The sequence below is a fragment of the Pelophylax lessonae genome (genome assembly GCF_965119305.1).
Source record: "Pelophylax lessonae genome assembly, chromosome: 3".
Classification (NCBI taxonomy): Eukaryota; Metazoa; Chordata; class Amphibia; order Anura; family Ranidae; genus Pelophylax; species Pelophylax lessonae.
This window is the reverse complement of record NC_138770.1, coordinates 521,546,657-521,570,688: the sequence shown is the minus strand read 5'-3', so window position 1 is coordinate 521,570,688 and position 24,032 is coordinate 521,546,657. Positions and strand designations below refer to the sequence as shown.

The window sequence follows — 24,032 nt, the reverse complement described above, 5'->3', positions numbered from 1 at the left end:
CTGTAGTGGCGTAAAAAAACCACAGCACACAGCAGGTGATGCTTTTTTTAATACACCTGGAAGTGTTGCATAGCAGTAGCCGCTGGATTAAATGAAGAAAAATAATATTTTCTTTGTTACCTGCTGGAAAAGTGAATATTCCTCTTCTTTTTTAACAGGTTTATTCTGTTCTAATGTCTTTTATCAAATGACAGGGACACTTTAAGCTATAGATTTAATCAGATTAGTATATGATATGCAGGAGCAATTAAAAAAGTACCATTACACAGTGAGGGGCATTTATAAAATCAGATCAGAGGTTCGCGACTCCTGTTTTCCATCTACTATATTAGATCTTAGTAGCAAAGACCAACCACGGCAAAAGTGTTGCTGCATATGATCAGTGCCCAGACAAGGTAATCTAGAGCCCAGGGCGAACATGCCAAACTGCACAGCACAATCCCCCCACCCCTCCTAGCAAAAATCCCTCCCAATCCCCCCTCCTAGTACAAATCCTCTTCCGCTATCCCACCTCCCAACACAAATCCCCATAAATCACCACTCCAGCACACATACCCAAATTTCCCCTCCTAGAACAATTCTTACTGCCTGCTGCCTCCCAAATTTGCTCTTCCAACAAAAATCCCCTCCAATCCCCTCACAGCTCCCTTCCCAACTCACATGATACCACAGTGCCCATGGCAGCCACCCCACCTAAATGATTGTTGTGATAATTGTTCTAGCTAAATACTGACAGTATTGGTAAAAAAAATAGCAATTCATATACACATGGTCCTACTTTAAGCCAAGCAAGAAATCTTAATGTTCTTGGTAAGAATGTACATTATATGGCAAAAGGTTTGAGGTCACTTGACAGTTTTACATGAAGGACCAGAAGACCGGCTTTTCATTTCAGCCCAAGTGTGTTCAATAGGGTTGAGGTCAGGGCTGTGTACAGTGCAGTTCCTCCACACCAAACTTATTACACTATTTTATCTCTTTATGGATCTTGCTTTGCACATATATATATATATATATATATATATATATATATATGAATATATATATATATATATATATATATATATATATATTTAGATTTTTACCTCTCCGTAGATGGATATTGATGAGCAAAATTCATTACATAAACATATACTACAAAGAATATAGTGCTGCGCCACAAAAGAAGAAACAATATAAATACAATTCAGTTATAAACAATCCAGGTGGCGATCAATGGATACAAGTTGCGATGTCTCCGATCCTTGCACTACATCTGTGCACTCTGCATCTCTCCCGGTGGAGTATGGGGAAGATAGAGGACAAAGACTAGTGCTCTCTATATATAAATTAATTTCATATAAAATAGTAACACTTACATATACAGCACATCAAGCAAAGGACAGGCAAAGAAAGTAGGGCTGGCTGACAGTGGAGTAGCGTAGGACAGTAGGCTCCTCCCCTATACGCATTACGTCAAACATTTGACTTCCTAAGTAGGGGTCAAACGTGTGACCTAACGCGTACAGAGGGTGGAGCCTACTATCCTATGCTACTCCACTGTCAGCCAGCCCCACTTAATTTTCCTGTCCAGCCTGCACAGCTTGATGTGCTGTATATGTAAGTGTTACTATTTTATATGAAATAAATTTATGTACGGAGAGCACTAGTCTTTGTCTTCTATCTCTCCCATACTTCACCAGGAGAGATGCAGAGCGCACAGATGTAGTGCAAGGATGGGAGACATCGCAACTTGTATCCATTGATTGCCACCTGGATTGTTTATATCCCTGCAAGGGAATTGCCAGTTCTGACCTGCTGGTAAAACAGGGGTCAGAACGTGAGGTGAGCGGCCATCCATTTATTGGTGAAGGAGAGCGCAACACTGGAATATGTACAAGAGCACTTGAACACTTTTCAATTACTTTTTTTTGATGTTGCACATGTTTGCACATGCTATTTTTGCACAACTTTGGGACATTTGCAATACTTAATTTATCATTTATTGCACTTATGACATGCACACTTGTACATAATTGAATTATATTTATATTGTTTCTTCTTTTGTGGCGCAGCACTATATTATTTGTTGTAGCAAAAGCATATTTGGTGACAGCAACCGCTTACACATTTTTAGTTTGATTATTTTTTACACGCTCTTCAGATTTTGATTTAAGCATTTTGGATTGTGGTCACACTGATTTACTTTCACTTTAGATTTCATTACGTAAATAGTTTACCTGTTGCTCTAGAACTCTTTTTGATTCTTTTGAACAACACACCGCAAAAAATTCTTCCTAATTTTTAAACTGTCAGCCCACTTAAAATCGATATTTTAGTTTTTGATAGATGTCAAAGAGGTAAACATCTGACAGTTTCTTATAAAACTCTATTGGGGAAACGTCTGTTCCTGGATCTGCACACCTGCAGTGGTGATTTTGAGGGATTCTCGCTGCCTTTGTGATTAACTTTATAGCTTATAGAACACAACAGGAGAAAATAGAACACACCAAGGTTGATGCAAGCAACAAAATCTCCAACAGAGTCAGGAACTATGACTAGCAAAACTTTCTGTTGGTGTACAGGCTTGAGTCAGCCCATCATTTTCCACAAATAACTAAAATATATTTTTTTGATGTAGACTTGACAGTTTATCGATTTTTTGTCACATTTTTGTGTGTATTCCAGCTACTTATCAAACATGTAACAAAAATGGCAGGGACCCACCAAAAGCATATTGCTTTCACTAGCTTATTCTGTTTAATATTATCAATGTTGTTGTTCTTTAGATGAGGCTTCTTGGAGAGTGTCGGGGTAGCATAGACACTGTGAGGAGAGTAAGCGAGAAATTAAAAGAGGAAGAAGAGAAACTCTCAGGTTTCATTAACCTAAACAGCACAGAGACACAGTCTGCTGGTGAGTAGTATGTAAGGGTTTATACTTACCTGTTAAAACCTAAAATAGTTTATGACATATATATGCATTGATATTCTGAAGTAAACAATAATTTATAATTATTGTGTGGTAAGAGACAATGGACTAGTCAAACATCTGATGGCTTAGAGGTCCATTTATAAACAATTTGATGGCCAGTTCAACTGACATGGTTTTATACTTACCTGTTAAAACTTAAAATAGCTTATGACATATATATGCATTGATATTCTGAAGTAAACAATAAATTATAATTATTGTGTGGTAAGAGACAATGGACTAGTCAAGCATATGATGGCTTAGAGGTCCATTTATAAACAATTTGATGGCCAGTTTACCTGACATTTATCCAAAATTTGCTCAATTTTCTGTGAGCAACATTCATCTTATGTATAAGGCAAAATTACGGGACATTTGCTTAACATTCACCCAGCAAAAACCCAGCTTTCGTGACATTTGAGGACATGCAATCTCAATAAAGAGATGTACTTTTTAAAAGGGCGATTATTACCTTCCCTGTACAATCATCTAATATACTCTTATTTTGTAAATAATATTTAGAAAATGTGGAATCATTTCATTTTTTACTGAAATTCAATGGTTGTGAATAGTAAGGGCTGAACCTGTGCTTTAAGTCCTCAATCACATGGCCATACCGATCCATACACCTGTGCGAAAGGCTGTCTTAAGCCATGTAGGATGCACAGGTGTTCCATGCAAGGAGATGCAGGCAGCCTGTTCAATTCAATAACAGTTGGCTGGACCTGCACAGATCTCCGCGTGCATCCCAGGGTATATCAAGTCTGCCACTGAAATAGAAGGACTGACTCCTTAAATATTTTTAGCTTTTCAAAAGGAACTTCAGTTTTACTTAATTTTTCTGTTTATATCATTGCTGTCCCAGGTGTTATCGAGCGATGGGAATTAATTCATGCACAGGCCTTAAACAAGGAACTCAGAATGAAACAGAAACTCCATCAATGGCAGCAGTTTATGTCAGATCTGGACAACATCATGGATTGGTTGGGAGAAACAGAGGAGGAGCTTGAACAGCTTCGCCAGCTTGATGTCAGCACAGATATCCAAACTATAGAACAAAGAATCAAAAAGCTAAAAGTAAGTTATTTCCACAGTACTGCATTACCATGTGCATCCAATAATAAAGGTAATGAAAAAGGGTGTAGATAAACATGTGTAAAAAAAAATGTACTGGTTTCAACAAAAGCAGCATTAAACCCAAAAGCAAACATTTATGGTGCCATAGACAGAACATTATAACCATTTTAAATAATTGTATTCAAATTTATTACATAAAATAAAGAGACAATGAAACCTGCATTGAATATAATTGGCCACGGCTCTTCTTCCTCTGCTCCCGCTGACTGTTTTTATAACGGTTATTTACCTCTTTTTATAGGCAATTTCCACACTCCAAGGTTTGAAATTTTCTTTATTTTGACCAATCATATGAAGTACCAACTGACCAATAACTATTAGCAGTTACATGACCAATCACGTTAGATATATATTTACAATGCCATGCCATGGCCCCATACATGTTAGACAGGTACATTCTGACCTGTCTCCCATTTTCAATATTTTGAAGTTTAACCAATTCTTAGATGTGATAGCTGCCTTGATTTTCTTTTCTAGGCCTTCTTTCTTTCTTTCTTCTGTTTTCATCAGGCAACTCAGCCAATAAGTCTGTTGTTTTTCAAAAGAACATGCTTTCTTTTAGATGTATCAGTTTACAGGGATGAGACAAAATATTTAACACTGACAGGGGTGCTTACAATGATCACCTTTTATATGTTTATTTAAAACCTTTATCCTAAAAGAAAAAAACTTTTTGCTGTAACTGCTTATAAAGTATAGGCTGGAATTTGGCTTCAATTTGTTTTGTTTATCTAAATCTGCTAGTCCATCTAACATTCCCTAGCCCCCCCCTCCCCCCAGACTGGCAATTCTGCTGTTTAAAGGTACCCCTGTGGTTCTTCATCCAGAGTATGGGCACTATAATACAGGAGGTGTGTTACTGGCCAAATGACCAGGTGAAAACAGAGGGGTAAAAGGCCAAAAAAAAGACAACTAATGCAGCTACCACATCTAAGGTTTGGCAAGCTGCAATATATTATATTTTTGGTTTTGGGTTTAATACCACTTTAACTATTCACTAATGTCTGTCTGTTTTTGTTAAATGGATGTGCTAATTTAATTGTGCACTCTGTAAGAGCAGTTGCTCCAGAGTTTATTAAATGAGCAGAAGCTCTGCTGACTTCCATCATCCAATCATTTTATAATTTTCCTTGTACGTGACTGGTTATTCTCTTCTCTGGAGCAACTGCCCTTGCAGAGTGCAACTGCATCTATTTGCCTTTAGGTAAATTAACCCAGAGATGTGTAATATGCAATTCTGCCATCATTCTATCTATAAATGGCCTCAGTTTTGCTTGAGATGTGACTGATCCAAGCACTGCTATCAACAATATAGTCAGCGATGTTCTCAGCATTTAATGTACATATCTTCCAGCATGCTGAAAATTCAATACAGCAGCTCAAAGCCCAACTTTAGACATTTGTTTGGATAGAGCAGGAAGAGAAAGAGCGTCCCGTAAATTAGTATTTTTTTTGTTTTTTCATTCAGCCAGCGGGTTGAGCACAGAAAATGACCCAATTCCCCTATTAATATATTTGAGGTGGATGGGAGAATCACTCTCACTTTTCTATTGGAATCTGACAAAATGAAGACTTCCCCGCTATCACAATAAACTGATCAGCGCCGCCAGCTATAGCTAATCGCACAGACATTTTCCAACAGACTTCTGTAAGACCAGCCAGTTGGAACATTTCCTCACGATTAGCGCCACCGGTTATAGCCGCCACCAGAACACAATAGCTCAGTGGGAGGGATTTCTCCATCTATCTCGTGTGAATGAATGAGGGAATCGAGTCATGCATGGGCCGACTAAGACCTTTTTTAACCACTTCAATACCAGGCACTTTTTCCCCTTCCCACCCAGGCCAATTTTCAGCTTTTAGCGCTGTTGCATTTTGAATGACAATTGCGCGGTCACGCAACACTGTAACTAAACTGAATTCATGTCATTTTTTTCCCATAAATAGAGCTTTCTTTTGGTGGTATTTTTATTGCTAAACAAATAAAAAAAGACAGAAAAGTTTGAAAAAAAAAAAAGTTTTTTTGTTTATGTTATAAAAGTTTGTAAATAGATAAGTTTTTTCCTGCACTGATGAGGAGGCACTGATGAGGAGGCACTGATTGGGTGCACTGATGGGGTGGCACTAATTTGCGGCACTGATAGGCGGCACTAATATGCGGCACTGATGGACTCTGATATATAGCACTGATAGGTAGCACTGATATGCAGCATTGGTGGGCACTGATAGGCGGCATTGATGGGCACTGATAGGCGGCACTGATAGGCGGCACTGATGGCACTGATAGGTGGCACTGATGGGCACTGATATGCAGCACTGATGGGCACTTATAGGCAGCACTGGTGGACAATAATGGGCACTGGTGGGCGGCACTGATAGATAGTAATGATGGGCACTGGTGGGCAGCACTGATGGAGAGGGCACTGGCGGGCAGCACTGATGGCGAGGGCACTGGCGGACTCCCTGAGCACTGATTGCCATCCCTGGTGGCCATGGTGGGCATCCCTGGGATCATGGGTGGGCATCCCTGGTGGCTCTAGTGGCACCCTCCCTAAGGGTCTGCACTGGTAATCAATGCTCTGATTACCAGTGCAGACCCCCTCTGTCAGGAGAGCCACAGATCGGCTCTCCTCTACTCGTGCCTGTCAGGCACGAACTGAGGAAAGCCGATCAAAGGCACTTCTTGTGCACTATTGTGCACTATGTGACCAGCTGTGATTGGACACAGCTGTTCACATGGTAAAGAGCCTACGTCAGTAGGCTCTTTACCTGGATCGAAGGTGCGGTGAGTCCGAGCGACACACCGCAGCACTGAACGCCAGTCATATGACGGCGTGTCAGGATAATACAACCACGTTCCCGCCATCAATTGCCTATAGGACGGGCGGGAAGTGGTTAAAAAATGATTCCAATTTGCAATTTTCCACTTCTTGGTACAACTGTAAAAGTCTTTGTAAATGAAAAGTGGGGTGACAATAAAAAAAAGGACATCAATTTAATTTGGGTACAGCGTCGCACAACCGTGCAATTGTCCGTTAAAGTAACGCAGTCCCGAATCGTAAATAATGGCCTGGTCATTAAGGGTGTAAAACCTTCCGGTCCAAAAGTGGTTAATAAAAGCAAATTTAGTTTTGAAATACTTTCGAAGGACATTCATCAAGTTATTGAATACACTAAGATCTATCACACGGATATTCATTTTCAAAAATCTTCTAGTCTATGGCCAGCCTAACCATATTGTATCAATTGTGTTGCATGTCATATAAACTACAAAAAAAATAAAAATAAATAAAGTGTCTGCGCATAATCCTGTTAAGGTAATTGGTAAGATCATTTTTGTTCATGAATTACTAGAAAATGAGAGTTGTGTGATGAGCTCCTGCACTTTATGCTATTCCTTTATTTTAAAAACAGTAGTCTTGTAATATTAAAAGATGATAACAATAAGTGAGGTCCCATTCTTACCAGAAAGTCACTCTGTGTCCTGATATCGGCGTGAAAATAAAAGGAAAATCATTACAAGGGAAAATCTGAAAGCCCCATTTGGTCTACTTTACATCTATATGTAACTAATGTAGAAACTAAAGTGGCAATATTCAGATATTTTTTTCTATGCACTTCTAGAATTAGGCATATCTGCAACTGATAAATAACAAATATCTTTTTCTTCTTCCACTTGCTTATTTCAGGAACTTCAGAAGGCTGTAGACAGTCGGAAAGCTATTGTGCTGTCCATTAATCTCTGCAGCTCCGAGTTCACTCAGGCAGATACTCAAGAGAGCAAGGATCTTCAAGAGCGCCTGAGCCAAATGAACTTGAGATGGGACCGTGTGGGCAGCACATTAGAAGATTGGCGCTGTTCACTACAGGATGCTTTAATGCAGTGCCAGGTTTGTAACAGACTCCATTATTTACAAACTTGTCAAGTGGTATGTTTTGTTTTTTTTTTTGCGTGTAAAACAGGTTCACTCAGTGCTTTATTCAAAATCTAGAATGCATTAATTCCATCATTTTATTTAAAAGAAATCTGATTTCAAAATACAGCAACATAGATTTTAGTTTTATCAATGCAGTTGCATTGTATCCATATACTGCCATTTGTCATTTAATGAATATTAGGGAACATCTTGACACTGTAGGGTATATTTCAGGTGAATCTGACACTTAATAAACATTAACTGCGGGTGAATGTCTCGGGTGCATGTATTTGTAATTGTGATTTATTCACTATCAGCGAACGTTTGGTGAAAGTTACATTCATTGCTTTATAATTATGTGTGTTACAAAGCTGTCTGATAATATTCCAGCTGTAGATAGGCACCTCTGTTCAGCACGTCAAAGGGTTGGTATTTTAGTGGAGGCGGATAGGTTGAGTCAATCTTTGTCTTTTATATGTTTTCAATACTCAACGAGCAAGATACCCCTGACTCTGGGCCTGCCTACCAAGGGATTTAAAGTGGTTGTAAACCCTTACATATACCCAGTGAAGTGACTGGCCTCAGGTGATACACAGAGATTTTAAAAAAATCCTCCTACGTAAGTTGCAGCTGTTTATCTGCAGTCTTCTCTTTTCTACATCCGTCCAAAGTTCATATTTTAAAAAGCTTACCTGAGCTATCAGAAAAAAGGGGATGGAGAGCTGAAATTACACTCTGCAGAGCTCAATGAGGAGAGCTCTGAGAGCTAATTGGAGGGAAAGGTCCCCCCATAACACAACACACAGGAACAAAGCTGAGGTGTTAAATCACAGACTGTGTGCTGGAGATCCCTCCCCGTCACCATTTTTTCTCTTGGTGCCAGAGAAATTTGTTAGAAGTGACTCATGCAGATAGCAGAGGAAGGAGGTATTAGAAAGAAATGGCACTTAAGCCAGCCATAGCTGGTGCAATTTTCTTTCCTGCAACCACGGGTTGTGCAGTGTTGCCTTATGAGGAGTTTATGTGTAATCTCCATTAGTAACTGTAAATAGATGTGTGTCAATGTATGGATGAGATATTGAATTTTGTTTTCAACTGATATTTGATATAAATTATATGAAGGTAAGGGATGTGAAACCTGTCTGCAGGCAGTAGTAATTTGATTAGCAAGTCCTTTTGAAATGCAGGAATGTAGTTAGGTTGGGCTACTTCTCATTCAGCTTTTGGGGCCTAGGAAATAATTGATAATAGGCTGTGTCACTTCCCTTGTTATCTCAGCTCCCATTTCAAAGACTGTCTCTTTAGATATGCAATGAAGGTGGTTGTCTGTTCAAGGATGGACAATTTGCCCAGAAGATGACCTAGCATGATTAATCCCCCCCCCCCCCCCCCAGAGAGGAGGGCTATCGAGAGGCTGGGTTATGTAAAATTTAGGGGATGGGGAAATTTTCCAATCCTGAATGAGATACGCTCAGAGGGAGGAGAAGGATAAGATTGCTACACCAATCAGAATGGCTCTAAGCAAGGTGAGATAGATCTATATTATTGAAGACGGGAAGGAAAAAATTCTCTTGCATTCAGCAGACTAGAATAAAACTCTGTGAGAATGGTAACTATGGAATGTACCTCCTGCATTTAAGTGTATACATGCTTGTCCTATTTGTTATCTGTATGGCAGTTTGTATCATTTTGTTATGAATATCATACTCTATATTTATTCAGTTAAACTATGAATATTTTCAATTTTTGTATGTACTAGAGATAAAATTGTTGTGAATGAATTTAGGCTTCCAGGCTATATACCAATAAAATTAATATTGCTGTTTTGAAGCTTTCACTCATGGTCAAAGAACTCTCATTTAACCTGAATATTGTCTGAGGTATCATAAATCTCAGAATAGACATTACAGGTAACATGCGGGGACAGTGATTACCGTTAGTGGCTATAGCCGCTGGCAATAATTGCATGAAAACTCCGGCATGCTGGTTGTACCCAAGTTGATTGATCGATCAACTTGGGTAAAAACAGCCTGCCCATACATAGTTCAAAACTCAGCTTGTCCTGCTGAACCTGCCAAGATTCTTACTTTCTATGGCCGGCTTTAGTGCTCCTAGATTGAGACAGTACACACTATTGAGGAATATACTTTGTTCATATTTCATACCTGAGGTTTACAACCACTTTAATTAGCTGTCAAGCCATTTAATTCTCCATCATGTACGTCTAAAATATTAGTTTTGTGTTGATTTAAAGATTAGCTCAGTCTGTAAAACGAAAAAAAAAAAAAAAAAAACAGTCATGCTAAGCTTGTGTAATATCACTTTCTGTCCATTATTATCATTGTTACTAATGACAATTATTCTTTCTGTTCAGCTGTAGTGTAGCCAGTGGAATGCCCCAGTCCACTGTATAATGAATTGACATTTTAAGGAATATCTTATAAGCTGTCCAATGTACTGATCATGTACTGTACAGAAGCAGTATTAATAAGATCAATACTTATTATATGTTTTTTTTTTTTTTTTACATTAAAAACATAATAGGCATCTGTTCTAAGTCATCCCAGCAGGACAAGCATATAAGCTGGTAACCCCATAGGTGGAGTGCCAGCAGTCTTTACCCCAGCTAGCCGATACTAGCTTGAAGGCAAAGGGGATGCTTTTTAAAGGCAACATTTTTCTTATATTGCTTTGATAGGGAAACATTTTTTTTTGTACTGCAGTTATCAATCTCAATAAGAAATTTATTTTAACTAGAGTAAGATGACAGAGTCCAGAATAGTTTTTTTTTTAAATCAGCATAGGAAACCCAACATATTTCTGGGGTTCACACACTCCCCTTTCATTAGCACCATTAAGTTACGCATTTCAGCAATGCCTGGACTCAAAAGGGTTTGAAAGTGCTTAGAGATATAACATTACAGTTTTGTAACAGCAGGTAATGCAGCGTGAATGGTTTAGGGTGGCAGTCTTGCACTACCCTTGAAACATATTATATGTGGAACTGGACCTTTACAATTCTGGCTATACTTCTGCACATTTTATTTATTTATTTTTTTTTTTTGCTTTAAAAGTAAACTTTGTTAAAAAGAAAGAATGAATAATACTTACATTTGCATATAATTTTTCTATACAAGCATTTTGCTTAAATGCATTTATGTGGAAAAAAATATATATAATGTAAATGTATTGTAAAAACCAAATCACTGGCTATGAGAAATTGCATATGAAACATAATAATTTTTCATGCATCTGGGCCTGTATATAAAATGTAGAACACCACGTGCTTCTACCCTTTTGTATGTTTTTATAAACATTTATCTTTAAAATGAGTTATAACCACTAGAGTTATTGGAGTTGATTTACTAAAGGCAAAAAAAAGTTCACTTTGCAAGGGAATTTGCACTTTTCCTGGGCATTTTTACTTAGCAAAGAATATCCAATCACCTACAAGAAAAAAAAAAAAAACAGTATTTTTGCTTGTACATGATTGGATTATGGAAGTAAGCAGAACTTCCCCACATTCACGAACTGAACTCCCCATGCAAAGTGCAAATTTCTTTGCAAAGTGAACAGCCTATTTGCCTTTAGTAAATCAACCTTATTATGTTGGACTGGATTCTTTCCTAGGTGTACATAATATAAATGGGTACTAAAATTTATAGGTAAAGTTGATCCAGGGAATATCCTATTGCCTCTTGGGGGATCAGGGAAAAATTTTTTTCCCCTGCTGTAGCAAATTGGATCATGCTTTGCTGGGGTTTTTTCACCTTTCTCTGGATCAACAGCGGGTATAGGATTGTGTATATGGGAATGTATGGTTGGGTTTTCTTTACTGTTTTTTGTTTTTTATTGGTTGAGCCAGATGGACTTGTGTCTTTTTTCAACCTGACTAACTATGTAACTATATGTTTAGTTTTGAAATATTGCTTCAAAATAATAGATTGAAAATGAAAAGATAAAGAAAAAAAATCTTAAATTGTGTTCAAAGCATTACCAATTGCATGGGTCTTTTTACTGAAGGATTACTGTAAAACAGTAAAGCTCATTAAATCAGTTTATAACAATTAATGTTTTACCTTCTTTGTAGTTTATTTCCCATTGAATTCTTGGCATTGGCATTTTCTCAGCAAATGCAACTCTTTTGCTCCTCCCTAGCTTCCCTCAGCCAATTTTAGGCCTCTTGCACACTGCTGCCTAAAAACTCATTTTAGGCATACTGGTGCTTTTTACTGATCTAAATGCTGTCCACAGTTTTCAGTGTACCTGTATACACAGGCATGTAGACATGCACTGCGTATAGGTGAGTAAAAAAACAATACCAAAATCTGAGTTTCTGGTCAGTATTGTATGTGCTTATGCATGCAAATAGGTGCATACATGTGTAAAATGTCAATTTTGAAGAGGTTAAAATTCCATTCTGAGACCTAAAATGTATTTTACTCGTGTACACTCATGACTGAGCGCAAATACACACAAATACGTGAAAAATAAAAGCAAAAAATTTTGTTCAGGAGGACTGATGTTTAACCCCTTCCGTACCGCGTCATGTAAAATGACGTCGGCACAAATCCTTTCTCGATCCGGGCCGACGTCATATGACGGCGCCCGGATCTCCCCGCTACTGCGCGCCCCCGGGGGCGCGCAGCGCGGCGATCGGGGGTGAGGCTCGTCCCTCGGACTGAGCCCAACCCCGATCAAGGTAAACAGCCAATGAAATTGGCTGTTTACCACGTGATCGGCTGTGTCAATCACAGCCGATCACATGAGCGGCTCCAGCGCGAGCCGCTCGTTCCTTCCTTAATGCGCGCCCCCGGGGGCGCGCAGCGCGGCGATCGGGGACGAGGCTCGTCCCTCGGACAGAGCCCATCCCCGATCTAGGTAAAGAGCCAATGAATTTGGCTCTTTACCACGTGACCGGCTGTGTCCAATCACAGCCGGTCACAAATGTCATCAGAGAACACGGTAACTAGCTGTCACCGTGTTCTCCTCCTCACACACTGATCCTGTGTGAGGAGGAGATTGTGGTAACAGCTAGTTACCAATCATAGTGCACCCCAACCACACTGATTGCCCCCCCCCCAATAAAGAGCACCTGTCACTAGCCCATCAAAGTACCCGAGTACCTGTCACCAGCCCATCAGGTACTCAGATGACAGGTACTCGGGTACTCTGATGGGCTGATGACAGGTACTCTGATGGGCTGGTGACAGGTACTCGGGTACTCTGATGATGGGTACTCGGGTACTCTGATGACAGGTACTCGGGTACTCTGATGACAGGTACTCTGATGGGCTGGTGACAGGTACTCGGGTACTCTGATGACAGGTACTCGGGTACTCTGATGATGGGTACTCGGGTACTCTGATGACAGGTACTCGGGTACTCTGGTGACAGGTACTCTGATGGGCTGGTGACAGGTACTCGGGTACTCTGATGACAGGTACTCGGGTACTCTGATGACAAGTACTCGGGTACTCTGATGACAGGTACTCGGGTACTCTGATGACGGGTACTCGGGTACTCTGATGACGGGTACTCGGGTACTCTGATGACAGGTACTCGGGTACTCTGATGACAGGTACTCGGGTACTCTGATGACAGGTACTCGGGTACTCTGATGACAGGTACTCGGGTACTCTGATGACAGGTACTCTGGTACTTTGAGTACCCGTCATCGGAGTACCCGAGTACCTGTCACCTACCCAACAGAGTACCCGAGTACCTTCCACCTGCTCATCAGAGTACCTGACACCTGAAGTACCCGAGTACTTGCCACCTGCTCATCATTACCCATCACTACTCATCAGTACTCATCAGTACCCATCAGTACCTATCACCTATTAGTATCAGTACTGATCATCCGTACCCATCAGTACAGTATCAGTATCACCTATCAGTATCAGTACTACTCATCAGTACCTATCACCTGCCTGTCACCTGCCCATAAGAGTACCCGAGTACCTGTCACCTGCCTATCGGAGTACTCGAGTACCTGCCACTTGCTCATCAGTACCAGAGTACCTGTCACCTGCCCAGCAAAGTACCCGAGTACCTGTCACCCTTCATACAGCCACCATGTCTAAGTCCAAAAAGGTTAACATACGTCGTCCGTTTAAACCTAAATACCGGTGTTATGGCAGCAGATAGCTGCCATAACCCTGGTATTTTTTTAAACGGTGGACGGTTGGCTTTCCGATAAGGGTGGTCCCAGCGGCAGATTCGCCGCGGGATCACCCTTCCGGGGTGGCGGAAGAGGTGCCCCCCCCCTCCCGCTGCATTCTGGTCCTTTTCCCCGCTTACCGGACCCGCCGGCAGCGGGGAAAACGATCCGGTCCCAGATCCTCACAGACAGGATGTCGAGTGAGGGCAAGCTTGCCCTCACTCGACTCTATGGTCTTGGAGGACCGGAGCTACGGCAAACGTCGTTGCCTAGCAACCAGTTTAAAGGTCCCTTTTTTTTTTTCATTTTATTTAATTTTTTTTTAATTTTTTTTTTTTATTTTTTCTATCTTTTAGTGTACTTGTGAGATCTGAGGACTTTTTGACCCCAGATCTCACAAAAAAGAGGTCCTGTCGTGCCTTTTTCTATTACAAGTAATGTTTACATTTCTTGCAATAGAAATAAAAATGATCAATTTTTTTTTTTTAAAAAAACAGTGTAAAAATAAAAAATAATAAATAAAATAAATAGTAAAAAAAAAAAAAAAAAAAAATTAAAGCGCCGTGTCCCCGCGAGCTCGCGCGCAGAAGCGAACGCATACGGAAACCCCGCCCACATATGTAAACAGTGTTCAAACTACACATGTGAGGTATCGTCGCGATCGTTAGAGCAAGAGCAATAATTTGAGCCATAGACCTCCTCTGTAACTCTAAGATAGCAACCTGTAGAAATTTTTAAAATGTCGCCTATGGGGATTTTTAAGTACCAAAATTTGTCACCATTCTGTGAGCGTGCGCAATTTTGAAGCATGACATGTTGGGTATCTATTTACTCGGCGTAACATTATCTTTCACATTATGGAAAACAATTGGGCTAACTTTACTGGTTTCTTATTTTTTAATTAAATAAAGTGATTTTTTTCCCAAAAAATTGCGTTTGGAAGACCGCTGCGCAAATACGGTGTGATAAAAAATATTGCAATAATCTCCATTTTATTCTCTAGGGTCTCTGCTAAAAAAAAATATATAATGTTTTGGGGTTCTAAGTAGTTTTCTAGCAAAAACAACTGATTTTAGCTTGTAAACACCAAATGTCAAAAATAGGCCTAGGCAAGTGGCTAGGATGCATGATGATGCTCCTTGGATGTTTAGGCCCCTCTATATGGCTAGGCTGTGAAAAAGTCTCACACATGTGGTATTGCCATACTCAGGAGGAGTGGCAGAATGTATTTTGGGGTGTCATTTTTGCGATGTACATGCTATGTGTTAGGAATATCCTATAAATTGACAACTTTGTGTAAAAAAAAAAGTTTTTATTTTTTTCCCACATTTTCCAAAAACTTGTGGAAAAAAATGACATGTTCAAAGGACCCATAATGCCTCATAGAATATACGTTGGAGTGTTTGCTTTCCAAAATGGGGTAATTTTGTGGACTTTTCCATTGTATTGTTGCTCTAGGGCCTTGAAAAGTGTGATAGGTAGTAAGAAAGTTTTATGTGTATTTATGCTCCTAAAACGCCTTATGGTGCTACTTGGACGTGGAGTCTCTTTTTGTGGCCAGGCTGTGTAAAAGTCTCACACATGTGGTATCACCATACTCAGAAGGAGTAGCAGAATGAATTTTGGGGTGTCATTTTTGCTGTGTACATGCTATGTGTTAGAAATAGCTTATAAATTGACAATGTTTTGGGAAAAAAAAAGAAAAAAAAATGTTTTCTTCATTTTCCCAAGAATTGTGGGAAAAAATTATAACTTCAAAAAACTCACCATGCCTCTTACTAAATACCTTGGACTGTCTACTTTACAAAAAGGGGTCATTTGGGGGGTATTTGTACTGTCCTGACATTTCAGGGCCTCAAGAAAGGAGATAGGCCATCAGTACATCTGGTGTGATCAATTTTCAGTAATTGGTACCATAGCTTCTAGACTCAATAACTTTCACACAGACTAAATAATATACACTAATTTGGGTTAATTTTACCAGAGACATGTAGCAGTATAAATTTTGGCCCAAATGTATGAAGAAAAATTAATTTTTTGCAAAATTTTATAATAGAAACTAAAAAAAAGTGTTTTTTTTGCAAAATTTTTGCTCTTTTTTTGCTTATATCACGAAAAAAAAAACCCCCAGTTGTGATCAAATACCACCAAAAGAAAGCTCTATTTGTGTGAAAAAAATGATAAAAATTTTGTTTGGTTACAGTGTAGCATGACTGAGCAATTGTCATTCAAAGTGTGAGAGTGCTGAAAGCTGAAAATTGGTCTGGGCAGGAAGGGGGTCTAACTGCTCTGTATGGAAGCGGTTAAACATCAGTACCGTGTGCAAATACTAATAATTCCATGTGGCTGGAGCCTAAACTATTATGTCTTCTATACATTATTTTGCAGTTAAATGGTTCATTGGCATCTTGCAGGGGCGTAACTACAGGGGTTGCAGGGGTTGCGATTGCAACCGGGCCCCATGCTCCAGGAGCGGCGGGGGCATCATGTAGAGAAATCACTGTCCTCCTTTTTCCTCCTGTAGCTGCAGGAGGAAAATGGAGAAGATTGGTTCCTCTGTATGCTGCCCCCGCCCCCTTCCTATCCAGTTCCCTTGTGTTCTGCTGTCTCTGGGCCCCTGTGTGCTCCCTTCCCTCACCTGCCGGCTGCTGCAGGGGATGTGTCACAATAGAGAACCAGGAAGGGGTCGGTAAATAAGTAATTCACCAGCTCCTTCCTTTTCTGAATGGACAGAGTCATAGTCAGTGACATTGCAAAAAAATAAAATAAAAAATGATAAAAAAATAATAAAAAATAAAATACCAAAAAAAATACAAACTACTGACACCAGTGGGGGAACTTCCAGGATCGCAAAGGTCACACTTGTAACTGGGCCCTGGCATTCCACCACCGTGGGGAGGCCCCAAGATGGCAGGAAGGGGGTCCACTGCAGAACTTGTGAAAGTGTCCCGCTGCGGGACCATAATAAAGGGGCCCACAACGAGAGTAAAGGGCCCCAGGATCAGTGGGAAGAGTCCCAGGATTGAAGGGAAGGGCCCCGGCCAGGGATCCGGGGGGGCCCTCATGGTTTCTTGCACCCGGGCCCTGAAGGTTCTAGTTACGCCTCTGGCATCTTGCAACTGTTAAAGTCTTAAAATGTGTTAAATAGTTATTATTTTTTACAGTAAATCAAATGCTAAATATTTACAAGCTATTCTTAATTTTACATAATTGTTATGTTAAAAATTAGAGGGTTATGGTATTTAAAGGGACCACGAAACCAAAAAGATCACCTGTAAAATATTTATCTTTCCAGCTGCTGTGTAATGAAAAGACACCACTTCTCTGCTCCCCAGCCGTGCTAGTATTCTACACTTCTAAGTGTGTAAACTACTTGCCCCTCCTCTGTCAGATGTTCCTTCCACCAACTTGTACATCATCTAGTAATCAACTAATTGAGGGGGCTGAGGAGCGGAGATCTTGTGGCATTTTCATACACCGACTGTGAAATGTTCACACTTCTTTTTACGGATGACCTTTTCGGTAAAAGTGACCCTTTGGTGAGTCACTTTAAGACTAAAGTATCTAAAGGAAATCATTAGAGTGCAAATGTTACAGTTGTAATACTTACATTATTTTGTATGTGTATGTATATGGTAGGACTTCCATGAAATGAGTCATGGGTTACTGCTTTGGCTAGAAAACATTGACCGAAGAAGAGGTGAACTGCTCCCTATCAATCCCAGCCTGGATAGTGACACTCTTCAGGACCATCTCAAGCTGTTAACGGTACTATTTTTACCTTCTTTATTTTCATAGGGATATCAGTCGTGTCTCTAGGTCTTATATTCATAGAAAAAATATTTTGGAGCTGTATTGCTCACATTTACTGCAAATTGAAATGCACATTGAATTTTACCCCAGATCCTAATAGGTTATGAGATCTAGATAACGTAAATTAATAATTTTCTGTTTAGTTTGTAAAAAGCTAGTTACTCTTTCCATATATCAAGAATTTTGTTTTCTATTAGCTTGTTATAAAACAAGTTTTAGTAAAATACTGCAGGTGGCTTTTTACATTGTGGGTTATTTATTTTTGAATGCATTCTTTTGATTGTTCTTCCATTCACTGACACATTTTGGCTTGTTAGTATTGACACATTCAAGTGAATTTATCAAAACTAGAGTAGACAAAATCTGGAGCAGTTATGCATGGCAACCAATAAGCTTCTTTATTTAATTTTTAAAAGCTTTAACTGAACAAACTGATTGGTTGCCATGCACAGCCACTTGAGTTTTGATCCATTTACCCCATTGTGTGTATGAGTGTGTGGTTGTTTTTTTTTTTCTTTTTAAAGTTGGTAAATATGACAATAATGACTTTTGAATTTTAAAATGCAGTTAATTATTGAATAGATTTTTTTTAATATTGTAGACTTTTTTTTTTAATTTAATGGTATTCTTGTGATCCTGTTTAAGCCATCCTCAAAAAAAAAATCTTTAAACATTGCATAAGAAATGTAAAAAAGAATATAAAATATGTCAGGTAGGTATGTAAGCCTTTGTTGTTTGTTTTATTTTAGTCAATAGATGAAGAAAGTTATTTTAAAGGGAACCTGTGGCTTGGAGCTTAAACAGGGCTGAGGGTTCTTTCGTTGTCCCCATATCACAGTGCTGTGAGTCTGAGCAACCAATTACCAAGAACATACTACCATTATTTTGAAATATCAGATATTTTTCTTTGATTCTGGTCCACAAACAGAAAAGTCAACTCATCAATATTGTAATGGTACTGAACAGAGTTGGGAACTACAGTGCAGACTGCCTAAATGACTGCTCCGCCGCCAAGGGAACCCTAAAGACAGGTTCACTATAGACTGGAATCTGCAACACTTGGCAGTGTGGAAAGCTGGTCTACCCTCTACTGTTTGTTTTTATTGGACCATAACTAATGATTGGCATCCTTACTGCTCTTTAGATATATGTGGGAGGCAAGCAAGCCTTAAAAAATAGCTGGAAGTGATTAGGGTACCATATTAGGATTTTAAGGTTCTCCTGGCACTGGAGCAGTAACCTGAAGGTAGGTACAGGGTACTTGCATTGCATTGGCAAAGCCATTTCTGTACCCCTAGCACATCGGCCGCTTTAGTTTAGGTAAATTGTGACATAGCTCAATCTATAATATTTGCAGTTATTAGACTACATTGAATAATGTAAGTCATTAGCACTAAAATATTTCAAGTTTTAGACGTTTAGTATAAACAAGACTGACCTTATGCTTGCGTAACAGCAAATCAAGCGTGAACTGCTCGAGTCACAGCTGAAGGTGGCATTACTGCAAGACATGTCCTGTCATTTGCTGGTCAATGCAGAGGGCAAGGATTGCCTTGAAGCCAAAGAAAAGGTACATGTCATTGGGAACAGGCTCAAAGTGCTCTTGAAGGAAGTAACTCGTCACATCAAAGAAATAGAGAAAATCTTAGACATTTCAAGCAATCAGTTGGTAAGTTTTGCTGTGTGGGTGGATATGAAAAAAACATATTTTAACATTTTTTTTTTTCTTTTAATGAGCTTGTATCCATAATTAAGCAAAAAATTCCTATGCAAAAAGGGACATTTATGCAAATGGTGTCAGGCTGTGGTTTAGCATTTACTGTATATTTTATGTTTGTTTCTCTTATTTATGTGGCAGTAAGGGTCCATTCAAACCAGGTGCAGTGGGACTGCATTGGGTGTTTATTACACTGCAAAATTGCCTTGTCTCCTGTGTGCCTGGTAACACCACCATGAGTGGGGGTGGTGTGAGGGTGGTGGTGGTGTGGGGATGGTGGTGGGGGTGGTTGTGGTGTGGGGGTGGGGGTGTGCGGGTGGTGCGCTGAAAAAAGTATGCTGTACTTTTTTCCAGCGCAGTACAGTGCAAGGCAATCAACCTCATCACACCACGCAATGGCCAGTAAAACTGAACGAAATGTCACTGTGTGACATTTCAATAAAGTTATTCTGAAAAAAAAAAGTGAACAGTGCAACGCACCGTGATTGGTGCACCAGCACTGCAGTTATCCAGCCCAATTGCTGCATTGTAACACAGGGTGAATAGATCCATACGCTTAATCTAATTGTATTGAGTTTTCAAAATAAGAAAGCATATAAAAAGTATGGCACACATTGGGTAAAGCATACAAAAATATATGTAAAACATCCTAAAACAAAGAAGATCATAGCAACATAAGACCTGATTATCAGGAATACATGACAACAACCAACATCATTCAATTCCTAGAGCAAGTGAATACACCCTTATAATGTATATCACACAGTGCTTTATTAACTACATAAAATATTTCACATTTTGCCTCTAAAGAGCACAATTCAATTTTTTTTTCAACCATTACATTGTTGTAAATATTATTTTAATCATATGACATTCTATAGACCAGGAAATGTTCCATTTTGAGCCGTGATGTATGTTTAAAAATATAACAGCACTCTATAACTGCCAGTGATTTAATTAAATGTATACATACTACATACTACATACATAGTTTAAATTGATGGACCAGTAGACTATACCATCTGGAAGGTGTGTGAGGAGGGCCATTCCTACCCCTTTCCTCATATTGTTTTCTTTATCTTTGTACTGTCTGTATACTGATGGTGAATCATTTGGAACATAAGCCCGGGGGGTCTGCCAACCTTAAAGGCCATGAAAATACTAGTGGTCTGGTCAGACAGGTGGCAGTATCAGTATAAATATATGCATAAGTGCATATCTCACGGAAGATAAAATCCAAAGCCGCTGCACCAGAAGACAGTGCTGTATTGTAAGAATATTTTAAAGTCCTTGTAGATATTTGTCCATAGAAAATCTCATAGTTCTGTTCCACTTGAGTGGGGGGTTGTGTGAATAACAGTGCATCTTGTATACAGTTGTAAGGGCCCTTTCACAGGAGCGGTCCTGTCTGTTTTTTAGGTGGACCCGATCGGACCCTCCCTTCTCTTCTATGGAGTGGCGGATTTAAACAGACTTGTGTTCGTTTTCACCCACCCAACTCCAATTCGATCCAGTCTGGCAAAAACAAACCGAAGGGGATTTATTCCCATCGGTCTTGCTGGATTGAATTGGAGAACAGTCGAGTGTAAACAGACAGCCGGTTCGTTTACATCCATCTGCCCATAGAGCAGAGCAGTCTGTGTCCATGCCTGCTTTGCATAAGTGGAGCAGACATGGGCCTGTCATTTGTCTGCTCTGCTCAGCTCAGCAAGGAGAAAAACAGATCCAGCCCGTGTGAAAGGAGCCTTAGGCCGCAACAGAATGTGATAGTTAAATAAGTGTATAGAACAATTGTCTGGCATGCATAAGCCCATCAGAAATAGTAAATGGTCTCACTCAATATTATGGAGAGGACTGATCGCGGCAGCTTGTGACCATAGAGAGATTCCAGAGTGGTAGGCCAGTCAAGTAGGATGTCAGAGAAGGCAGGAGGGATATACCTATGGGCCCAGTTGAAATGACACATGCCCAGACAAGCTTCCACTGGAGAAGACTTCTTCAGAGGGCATTCTTCTGATGCTGCTGTTAATCCTGATGCAGAGAAAAAAAATAAGGGTACCACTAGAGGGGGCTACTCCAACATACCTTCCAGATGTTAAAGTGTTATAATAGCCCATCGCTGTTACCTTTGGAACACAAAAAAAATACATAATAACATTTTTTTAAAATGCAATTGATTAGTAGTGTACATTAAATTTACACAGTTTAACATGAAAGGTAAATAATAAATAAAACATGTTTTTCCTTATTCCATAAACTATTTTAGAAAAAAAAAAGTTCTGATTACAAAAGTCCAGAGTTTTGTGTTGTTCTTAAAGTTTTCTATTTATTTTCTCCTGAATAACTATGTTACCAGATATGTCCCTAATAGTACATAAACCCATATATTGGTAGGCATAACATATACCACATACAGCAGCTTGAAAAATCAGGGTTTATTGTTATTATTTGTACACAATGTAGCTTTAATTTAAGTGTGTATTTTATTCTTTCTCACAGGAATTATCATCATGGTCTTCTGCAGATGATCTAGACACCTCTGGATCCCTTAGTCCTGTGTCTGGCAGGAGCACCCCCAGCAGGCAGAGAACGGTAAAGCACACATGGTTTAAAATAAACAGAGTTCAGAAAGATTTGAGAAACAGACAGGCAACACTTGTGATACACAATTACTAGGTAGGCCCAGAAGCACATCCATATTCCCATTAGCTGGACACACTGAAATTTTCCACTGTTCTGACCCCCCCACTTTTGCACAAACAATTGGGTAAATGATACTTGGTAATGAAGCTGGGGTTATGTTGGCCTATCCTTTTATCATTCTGTTTAATTATATTTTAATCAGTTTTCTGTGGTTTTGGAACTATGAATTTCATTTGCACTTTAGTTAAATAACACCTATAAATTCTATCCCTATGAACTATTTGATTTCCTTAATTGATTTTTTCACATTCACTAGTTTCCTTTAGGTCCTAGTGGTATAATGTATGGGAATACTGGCTTTTCGAATGTTTTAATAAAACTCATTAATTATATTATATAGTCATGATGAAAGTTAATCATAATGATCAGTTACATGAATTATCTGATGAAGCAACCAATAGTTATATATACAATTATATATGAATACATTTTATTTTGCGAATATACATTTTAAAAAATATATTGGATGAAAAAAGTATATTATTTAGTGATAGTATGTATTATACTGCATGTTTATTAATATAGACTACAGAAAACATAATCGAAAGCCAGTTTCCCTTCCCTCCTGGGTATTGGTCACCTCATGTGATTTTATTTTCTTTTGCTGCACTTTTCATTTTGTTGATTTTTCTTTCATCGGTAGCTTGTCTTTTTTTGCCTGGACTGAACATTCTTCTTTCTTTACCCCCTGTTCATTGCAAACAGCCACGGGGCAAATGTAGTGTCTCACAGCCTGGACCCTCTGTCAACAACCCACCTAGCAGGTACCTTATTCTCCTGGTTTCCAAGTTCTACTCTAGAACACAGAGGATGATAGAATATGTCCAGCAAGAAGGTCAAATCTGTTCTACAAAATTTACTAGAATCTCATTATACACCATGCTGAGCCTTACAAGGGCAAAAAAATCATTCTTTATGGCACATACATTCGTCATCCTCTCATTTTCTAGACTGCAGTTAAAGTCAGGCTCTACTCCATTCATCTTTGGAACTTGCCAGCCATCAAAATGGATATGAGGTCTTGTTACATACAGTCCATTTTGTAGGCGTTTGCCTCCTCTGAACTCTTCATTGTCAGAACAGATTGGTCCATGGAGTTGGTGGCGCCATCTCTATTCGCTAACCTCACTAACCGTTACTAACACAGTTGTCAGTATCCTCGCACACAAATGTAGCCCATGTTTTTCTGACCACAAGAGTGCAGATATGAAGCTTTCTGCTTTTCTTTCTGTTATTTGGGTAAATTTTACATCTTTCTGTAAAGAAAGGCTTGCGCATTTTGGTTGCTGTTGTTTTGTGTGCTTCAGTCATTTTTATTTTTCCATGAGTCTACTTTCCCTATTTGTCCTAAATATCCCAAGCATCCTTGCTGTCACTAGTTTTAGGACATAATAAACATTTAGTAATAAAGTCAACAAGACCACATGTCTATTAGAAATAGATTTAAAAATTACAAGGTAACTTCATATTCATTTGACCATTGACAAAGGAAAGCCTAGTAAAATGTAAGTATGATCACTATGGATAAACCATCTAAAAGGCGGGCAAAGATGTAAGGACATTTACTGTGCACTCTGTACAGTAAATCCTGGCATCAATTGCAGTATTATTTAAAGTAAATGTCACATGA

General features: G+C 39.2%; 1 protein-coding gene across 2 annotated transcripts in view; it reads left to right on the top strand.

Moving 5' to 3' along the window:
- The window catches only part of SYNE1 (spectrin repeat containing nuclear envelope protein 1), a 645,053-nt gene that overhangs the window by 609,576 nt on the left and 11,445 nt on the right, over positions 1-24,032 (top strand). For both annotated transcript variants that reach the window (XM_082249740.1, XM_082249741.1), the window contains 7 exons: positions 2,769-2,895; positions 3,818-4,029; positions 7,779-7,979; positions 17,809-17,937; positions 19,439-19,651; positions 22,199-22,291; positions 23,108-23,166. In XM_082249740.1, coding sequence (XP_082105866.1) covers positions 2,769-2,895; positions 3,818-4,029; positions 7,779-7,979; positions 17,809-17,937; positions 19,439-19,651; positions 22,199-22,291; positions 23,108-23,166 — 1,034 coding nt within the window. The remainder of the gene's footprint in view (positions 1-2,768; positions 2,896-3,817; positions 4,030-7,778; positions 7,980-17,808; positions 17,938-19,438; positions 19,652-22,198; positions 22,292-23,107; positions 23,167-24,032) is intronic.